At 39.7% G+C, this 10,000-nt stretch overlaps 1 protein-coding gene across 2 annotated transcripts in view; it reads left to right on the forward strand.

The window, feature by feature from the left end:
• Window positions 1–10,000, forward strand: part of LOC135216268 (serine/arginine repetitive matrix protein 2-like) — a 350,391-nt gene that overhangs the window by 42,716 nt on the left and 297,675 nt on the right. For both annotated transcript variants that reach the window (XM_064251443.1, XM_064251436.1), the window contains exons 2-3: window positions 6,340–7,613; window positions 8,437–8,512. In XM_064251443.1, the coding sequence (XP_064107513.1) occupies window positions 7,318–7,613; window positions 8,437–8,512 (372 nt within the window). In that variant the 5' untranslated portion in view covers window positions 6,340–7,317. The remainder of the gene's footprint in view (window positions 1–6,339; window positions 7,614–8,436; window positions 8,513–10,000) is intronic.

Consider the following 10,000-nt stretch of genomic DNA (forward strand, 5'->3'; position numbering starts at 1 on the left):
ATATTATATATATGTATACAGAGAGAGAGAGAGAGACTGGCATGATGTATATATATATATACGTGTATATGTACATATATATATATGTATATATATATATATATATATATATATATATATATATATATATATATATATATATATATAGAGAGAGAGAGAGAGAGAGAGATAGGAATAATATTTTGCACAAAAAGAAGTGAGAGAGAGAGAGGTAGGAATGATATTTTGCATAACAAGAAGAAGAAGAAGAAGTTAGAAGGAGATATGGGCATGATATTTTACGAGAGAGAGAGAGAGACAGAAAGGAGAGAGAAAAAGATGTTTTGCGTACAAACAGAAGACAACAGAGGTTACCAATGTAAGGGACAGCGGTTAACAATCAAATGTAGATAGGTGGGCGCGGAATAGCGAAAACGTATGGCCCTCCCTTGAAGTACTACACAATCCTAGTAGTACGGCATAAGGATACACATTACCTACATTTTTTTTTACCAGCGGAAGCTGAGATTGATACGCTGCGCGAATATTTTCTGCGACGCATTTCTTTATTGACATTTTTATAGCCCTAATTGTAAGTTGCATTTTCATTCCGCCTTAGAAATCATGAAGCCAGGAACAGATAATTATTATTTCGAAGATTCACTACAGCGAACTTTATTGTTATCGTCCACACTATGATTATTCTTGTACTTTAATCACATCTTTCTTTTATGAAATTAGACAGGAAGATGACTAGAGTTGGGACATATAATTTAGTCCACAGACCAAGCGGTGGGATCTGAGGTCATTCAACGCCGAAAATAATATTGAAAAAATTGTTAGGAGGAGGTGGAACGTAGGATGAAAGAAAAGAAAGAGAATACGAACGAAGGTATAGTAAAAGCGATGAAAGGTTGCAGCTAGGGGCTGAAGGGATGCTGCAAAGAACCTTAAGTAAAGCCTACAGTGCACCGCATGATGAACACTGATGGCGATGGTATGAACCCCCAACGGGGGACAGGAAGATAACCACTGGTCTCCTGATTATTCGGCCCAAATTACAATGACACCATAGTCACGAAGTCACACACAAAAAAAAGGGGGGGGGGAGAACATATGTAATAATAATAATTTCAAATATGATTGCCATACCATTTCAGTTGCCTATCACAAATATTTGACCTTGACGTCACCCAAAATCGTGTATTATGTAACATATGCAGATTGCGATTGTCGTCTTTTCGGAGAAACGGTAAAACGTGGACTATGGCTGTGCCACTCACTGACGTTCGCTCTGGTACTGAAGATCAGAAATTGATTTAGAGTGGTTCTTTAAAAAGTTCACTAAATTGCACAAAATGGGATCTGCCTTAGATGACTGGTCGAATGTCTACGGGATTTGCACTGAAGATTTGGAACTGCCGTATCGGCGGGGAGGTGTGCTTGGGGGGAAGGGGGAAGGGAGAGGAGGAGTTGAATGGCTGGTGATACTTTGCCTTGTTATCTACGTGTCACTTACTCCGAGGTGCTATAGTAGATTCATATCAACCGTGCATTTGATGTCTAGGCCCTTCACTTACAACGCTCCTGATTGGCTGTTGAAAAGCCAGTCACAGGGCTGGAAAATCTCAGTCTCTCTCGAGAGTTCACATGGGCAGGATGTGTGTTCCAACTTTCCTGAGGTATGCGTTTGAAAGACACATCCCTCAGGAGAGGAGGAACATGCATCCTGCCTATGTGAACTCTCTCGAGAGACTGAGAATTTCCAGCCCTGTGACTGGCTTATCAACAGCCAATCAGGAGCGTCGCAAGGGATGGGCTTAGACATCAAATGCACGGTTGATGTGAATCTACTAAAGTACCAAACATGGCGGAAGCTCAATGGTACGCCGAGTTTACTACTGATCCCTCGGGGATCAAAGTATTATATACACCCATTTCTATATTGTGCTGTCGACAAATTTTAATGACACAAGATACCTTTGATCCCGGGGAGCCTAGTGCTAAAGATGGCGTCCCAAGGAGCCTCTGCCATGTTTAGCACCAGCACATTGGAGGTGACGCGTTGATAACAGGCCAAAGCAGCACCTAATGGCCTTTACGACAAAAAGAATATAGTCTGGAATGAAGAGGGTTGCTGACCAGCAAGTTCAAGAGATCTATCTATGTATTATTACAATTGTTTCCACTTTTGATTACATATATGACTACTACGGTTATCTTTAAAACCACAATAGTTTTAATAATAAAAATATTCATTTCGATATATAATGCAAAAAGAAGAAATACAGTAATAATGATTATAACAAAATCAATAACAATCATAATTATCGAGTCATTTAACGAACTCTCCGAGATAATTGTTCTTAAATTACACGTACAAACTGGTGCAATGTAAAGTTAAAGAAGATGGACAGCTCAGTAAGAAGAAAACAAATGAAATGTGTAAGATAATAAGGCAAACGCAATGCACCTAAGGGTCGAGGGGAAGCAAGAGGTAACATTTGGTATTGTTTACAATGTGCCACGCAAGACTCCCTGCACACTTTAGCCACGCTGCAACAACTACATCCCTTAGGACTTAAAGAAAACTGCATATAGCTCATTACAGGCTGGTATAATATATATATATATATATATATATATATATATATATATATATATATATATATAATATAATAATATATATATATATATATATATATATATATATATATATATATATATAATCACTAACTGATCAACCCGGCACTGCCCAGGAAAACTGAATGACAACCAATAAACTCTCTCTCTCTTTCTCTCTTGTCTCCCAACTCCCTCTGCTCTCTCTCTCACTTCCTCTCCCTCTTTCTCTCTCCCTTTCCTGTTAAGATAGTCGCTTCAGTTACATTGCTCTGCATTTTTGACATTTTATATTTCACCACTTCTCACCCCCCATTCCTATTGGGGCAAGCTCAAAAACTATGGATTAGACACTGATATCTGTCATTTTTAAAATTTTATCTTTCACCTCTTATCAACCCTTCCTAAAAGGGCTGAGCTTGGATTTAAAGTGCACTACAAGTGTCACTATTCATCTCAGCGAACCTGAAAACGATAGATTAGACACTAATGTCTGTCGTTTTCGGTTATTTTTAAATGTCACCCTCCTCCTACCCCCTTCTCACCCCCGTTTCCTATCAGGGCTGACCTTGGACTTAAAGGGCATCAGGAGTGTCATTTACTGTAAATGTCAGCGATCTCGAAAACTACGGATTAGATGCTAATATCTGTCATTTTCTGGTTTTTCACATGTTACCCCATCCCATCTGTTCTCACCAATTGCTATTGGGGCTGAACATAGAATTAAATGACTTAAGATGCATCACTATTCAACTCAGTGGCCTCGAAAACTATCGATTAGACACTAATATCTGTTGTTTTCAGTTATTTTTACATCTCACCCCCTTCCCATGCCTTCTCACCACCCCTTTCAATTGGGGCTAAACTTGGACTTAAAGGGCATCGGTGGTGTCACTATTCATCTCAGCGACCTTGAAAACTATGGATTAGGCACTAATATCTGTCGTTTTCAGTTATTTTTACGTTTCACCCCTTTCCAAACCCCTTCCCTAACCCATCTCATTTGGTATCAGTGCTGTCTTATGCCCACAATATTATTTTCCAAATGGTGCGTCATATGTATACTAAGTGCGTTTGAAACTGCTTAATGCATCTTAAGGTGTATGTGGCACATACATACATACATACATACATCTATTTTCAAATATTCAGATATATATATATATATATATATAATATATATATATATATATATATATATATATATATATATATATATATATATATATATGTGTGTGTGTGTGTGTGTGTGTGTGGTGTATGTATATATATATATATACACGTATATATGTATGGAGAGAGAGAGAGAGAGAGAGAGAGAGAGAGAGAGAGAGAGAGAGAGAGAGAGAGAGAGAGAATCCAGAAATTACGACGAGGTTATGAATTTTAAAATGATTTAATTCAATCGATGAGGAGCAGACAATGTATTTTCCATGAAATAAAAAAAACCAAAGCCATTAAATTATGATGTATCTCTAAAGGATTAACAAAAAATATAGGTTGCAGTAAAATCAAGGGATCATTCCTAATTTAAAAGTCAATATGAAGCTTTTGTTAGCAACCCGCCTTCTCTAGAAAACAACAAAAACAATAAAAGCAACAACCACAACAACACGACTTTGTTATGATGAGCTTCAATACGAAAATTTTTTAATAAAGTAAATTTTCCTAAAACGTAGTTCCATCTGAATTATGTAGAATTGATATTCAGCAGCTTCACAGTCGAGTCTCTAATTTCACACATTTTCATATAATTGTTCTTTTGTCAGTAGCGTTTTTTTCTCTTTCTCTCATCCTTTCACTCCATTTCTCTACCTTCATATCTTTCCTGTATCTTTTATTGCTCTTTCCAATTTCTCCCAGTCTTTTCCTCCCCTCTCTCTCCCATTTTTTCTAGTTATTTTCCTCCACCTCTCTCTCTCTCTCTCTCTCTCTCTCTCTTGCACAGCAGCACTCCTTGTATCATGCAGGAGTTGGCGTGCGAACAGCGAAATTAGAGACGTTTTATGAACAGGCACTAAGCATTCCTAATTATAATAATGGATCCCTGCTTTTGCACCAGCGTTTGTTGCCTGCGATTTTCTATGGTCCACCTATCAATTCTCTAGATGGAATTGCTCCGTTGCAGTAATTTAGTTAGATAACTTCCGCCAGGTCCTTTTCCTTGAAAGGGCTGGAAGCGTGGCAGAGAAAAGCAGAAAAGACAAAAGTTTAATTATTATTATTTAGTATTATATTACGAGCTTGAAGGGGCACGCTACGCTAAAACCCGGCTCTGCCCGTCATGTCTCTCCTACCCTCCCGATCCCCTACCGACCCCACCCCAAACCCCTGGCCGGACAAACAGGTTTGCAGGAGTAGGATGGATGTGTCATGTTTCCCTAATCCCCGATCCCCTACCTACCCTGCTCCCACCAGGGGCGGACAAAGAAGAAAGATCCACTTGGATTTTATTACTATGGAATATGAAGACACTGTGAAAACGCAATTAGGATTTGTTCTTATATAGAAGGCGAAAGACTAATCAAGGAAATGTAAAAGAAGTTGAACAGCTAAAAGGGAAGAGACGAGAGGGACTGGACGTGAAGTCAAGTCAGAGATAATGCGACAGGATACGATAATCATAATGTTGGCTGTATCTCCTAAGGGGAAGGCAAAACTGAACTTTATACTATATGTAATAGAGTATTATAAAAAGGATTACTTTTTACATTTGCCAGGAAAGTTCGTTTTGTTCTATTTTGCCATAGTCAGAATCATATCTATCAACGAGAGAGAGAGAAAGAGAGAGAGAGAGAGAGAGAGAGAGAGAGAGAGTTTCTTATGCATATGAAAAGAAGTCTTGAGTCAAGTTCGCCCTGGTGTTTCAGCCTTTGAGAGCGATTGTAGTTACTTCTACTAATACTGATCCGGTTCTTACACTTTCACAATTAAACAAACACTTACTAAAAAACATCAATGAAATACACATACACACACACACACACAGAGTTCCTCTGATGCTATCTAAGGCCTCTTAAGTATATCATATTAGTTGCTGATGAACGGCCTGATAATCCTATTTGAGATGCACGTGGCCCATAATAAATAACAAATAACGTCAAGGGTCTAAGAGCGTTCGTAGAGGACCAAAGATTTTGCGCAATGCTTAGCAATATACTCAAAAAAAAAAAAAAAAAAAAAATTATTATTTCGTAGTGTGCATACTGAGGACATTTTGCGCATAATGTTTCCAAAAATTTATTGACAGTTGAGATGCTGCGTCAAAAAAGTTAATTGCCTAGGATCTACCTTCAGTCTTGTTTCTCTTTTTGATTTGCTGATGTATTGTTTTCCGTTTAGAAGGAGGAGAAATATTTTAAAGAAATAGAGAAGAAACGGAAAAGGGGAAGAGAGATCTTGCAGACAACTGCATCTTATTATCATACGTTCGCTTCTGCCATTATGACTGCTGTGGATAATTATTTAGAGAGAGAGAGAGAGAGAGAGAGAGAGAGAGAGAGAGAGAGAGAGAGAGAGAGAGAGAGAGAGATAATACTTGATCTAGGAGGGGAAATATCTAAAATATCTAATGAGCCTCATGCAAATTATTCTAAGCATGATATGACTTTATAACCCAACAATTTATTTCATATTAGTTAGTATTTTTTTTCTTACTTTCTGGAGGAAAGTTATATTTTGGAAATACCTTCCATCTCGTTAAGACTGCAAATAAAACAAATTACTTGTATTTTCCAGAGTAACATTTTAAGTTTGATAAAACTGTCTCTTCTTACAAAACAGTGAACACAAAAAAATACGAGGGAACTGAAAGAAATAAAGCACGGGACACTAGTCATAAACTATTGGCATCATAAAATTACATTTCGTGAAAATACCCAACTTATCAGATTTTGAGCGAGGGAGAGAGAAAAGTGCACGTAACACAACTGACTGATTGATTTGTATCGCAAACAGTCATCACAGGGAAGGGCAGTTCGAGTTTATGCAGATCCTAATTCACTTACCACTATGGGGTTGGCTCAAGAAGGACGAATCCACCCGTGAAATCTTGCCGAGAGAGGAAGAGGACGAGACGGAAGTAGTCGCAGAAGAAGAGGAGCCTTTGAGGGAAAGCCCGCCTTTGCATTCTCCCGACCACCATGACTCTTGTCCCTTCGACTACCTCCTGAGCGTGAAACCTTCTGACCTTTCCGACGAAGAGATGGTGCAGAGGACAGGATCGAGGGACAGTCCCGTTCGAGGACGCAGAATAAGCGACGCGACCCGAGGGCGCGGTAAGACCGTCAGGTTTGTGGACAACGATCGGGAGGGGAGCGTGGGAGGCGCCACGACGGAATTTCAGAGGCCTTACTTCGACGGGCGAGACGACGAAGGAGAAGGAGTTCGGAGGGGAAGGTTCTATCGGAGGAAAGACGGGAGGTTCGTCCTCAAGAAAGACCGGCCTTTGGACACGCCGGGAGTGTACGGGCCTATTCCCTACAGTAGGACCCAGCCGATCAGCCCTCAGGATATCATAAGAAATATCCGCTATCCAGACTGGTCCGTCCACAGGGAGAACCACGAAAACTGCCCTTTTAGGGAGATCATGCGGATACGTCCGGCCAAGGCGCCTCCACTCCGAAGGACAAGTCCCCGAAGAGAAGCACATCGGCTGGCAGCGTCGGCAGACGCGCATCTTCCCCAAGTACCAGACGATCAGACGGTTACGTGGATATGAGCGTGAAGGGCATTGGGGCGTCCGGCGGGGGAGGCTGGAATACAGTTGATGGCAACGGATGGCACTCTGGAAAAGAGAAGTCAGCGGACAAAACACGGCAGCGACACGGCAGTGCTACCGAGGACGACACAGGCATGTGGAGGAAATGGTCGCCAACCAAGGAGAGCCCCAGTCGAGGGTGGGGGCGAGGCAGAAGAAGAACTGTCAGCTTTGCTGACATTCCCTCTTCTGCCACCAATGGAGGGTGGCCGAAGGCTTACTACAGTTATCCAGAGCATGGCGTTGGATGCAAGTAAGTTCTGATGGATTAGTATATGTATATTCACGTTGCCATTTTTGTGAAAAATACACTGCATCTGAATATATTTCTTTCAATATTTTACTAGGTCATGGGAAGAACACATAACACACAAATTTCCCTTGATTATGATATGCATGTTACTGTCATCACAAAAAGTTTTCTTTGCAAAACGTCTCATTCTTTCGTTACTGTGTTATGGATGCGGCAATGGAAGGAATCCTCAAATTAAGTATGATTCTTATTACTATAGGTTTTCAGGCTCTCAATCACTTCTTTTCCCATTGAAAATGACACATCAAAAGACACATCATGTTCCAATTACATCTTATCTACCTCTCAGTTCCATCTCACTTGTTTGTCTGCTTGTACACATGTTAATCACCTTCAGCTACTTCATTTTGATCGCTTCGTAATTTACCTCTCCTTCAGTTATTTCTTCGTTGATTACCTTTCTCTACCTTAGTTTTAAATCATCTGTCATCTCTAGTTATATTACTCTTTGATAATCATTCCCTTGTCTTGTCACCTAGTTATTTACATGCTTGTCGCAGATCTCCTCTATTACCTCAGTCCCAGCACGTCTGTCCTTTTAAACAATAGTCAAAGACGATCTTTCAAGACCCTGGATCTTCATTCGTGCTGAAAGTTCCTTTAATTACGAGACACCTGTAACTTCCATCGAGGGGAGTAAAATATGGGCACCTATCTCTTCCCTTTCGTGGGTCGGCCAGTGTTTGGGTGCGTGTGCGATTAATGAAAGGAATTGATAAGGTGTTATTTATTAATGTAGTTGTTTACTTATTCTTTTCTTCAGGTTCAGAAGAGTGCCCAACCCACTCCCCTGGTACTTGCAGTGTGACGTCACGGAGCCGGGACCGATCTTCTTTGGGGTGAGTATCCCGATTAAAATAATTCTTTACTCCTCCTAATCCCCCTCCCCCCCTTTCCTTCCTTACTTAATCTTCTTTCCTTATTTTGTTTTTGTGTGTGATTTAACTTCAGGAGGCTTTTATTCATCAAAGATCCATACGATACTACAAGACCAAACAGACCGCAGCATAGCTGCGCGATCACGTCCAAAGAATGACTGCTTTGATGAAATATATTGTGTACTTGTTGTTTTTTCTCTTTCTGTCTCAAGAGTGTCATAAAATAAATGAAAATTGTAACAAATTTATTATATCATGCGTAACAGAAAAGGCGTATTATGTTGGAAACTATCGATGAATACACACAGACACACATATGTATATTGCTTATTATCATCATTATTATTCAGTAGATGAAACCTATTCATGTGGAACAAGCCCACAGGGGCGACTGACTTGAAATTCAAGCTTCCAAAAATATGGTGTTTATTAGAAAGAAGTAGGTGAAGGTAATGTGAAATGCAGAAAGAAGAGATCCAGCTAACTAAAAAAGGAAAAAGAACCCGATAAATGGATAAAACTGTATTAAAATACAAGAGGAATATTATTAGGGTATTAACACATTGCATTTTCGCTTGAACTTCGGACGTTCCAGTTGCAGGACATCCTCTGGGAGGTTGTTCCACAGTCAAACAGTGTGGGGAATAAAGGATCTCTGGAACTGAGAATTTCGACAGTGAGGCACATTGACTGCATACTGGTGCTGCTGTTCAGCGAATCTGGTTGCTCTCTCTCAGGGGATCAGGGATCAGGGATCAGGGCTCGATTGTGAATGTGAAAGATCTCTGTTGAAATACAACTTATGAAAGAGTGACAAACAAGAGACCATCCGTTTTGCTTTTCTCTATAGAGTCACTCCTATGAGAACAACGGCTTGACATTTAATATATATAAATACACACATATATATTATATATACACTTGTATATATATATATACACGCATATATATGCATATATACATACATATATATATGTATGCATGTATGTATGTACTATGTATACATTTGGCCCCAGGCGGTCAGGGAAAGGTACTATATAACTGGGAGTTTATTCCTAATGCCGATGTCTCACAGCTGTATCGTTACATTTTCAAGGCTGAAAAGGATATACATAGAGCTGACTATACAATAATTATGCATAGAAACACCTCTGAAAAAATGACTAATTAACGCCATTAAATTAGTAACACACGTGAAGAAATAAAACCCCATGACATTAAAAGAATGACCAACCCAAACGGTACCTAAAGTAAAACTACCGAGACGAGAGAGAGAGAGAGAGAGAGAGAGAGAGAGAGAGAGAGAGAGAGAACGCTAAAGCAGATTGGACCATCAGGCAATAAAGAGTTCGAGTAGATATTCGGGTGTTTAACAAAGGAACCGTTCACATAATGGATTCCAAGTTAGTTGCATCGCTCTCTTTCTGCGTTTGTCCTACATTTCGAAAA

This window comes from Macrobrachium nipponense, chromosome 19 (assembly GCF_015104395.2).
Source record: "Macrobrachium nipponense isolate FS-2020 chromosome 19, ASM1510439v2, whole genome shotgun sequence".
NCBI classification, from domain to species: Eukaryota; Metazoa; Arthropoda; class Malacostraca; order Decapoda; family Palaemonidae; genus Macrobrachium; species Macrobrachium nipponense.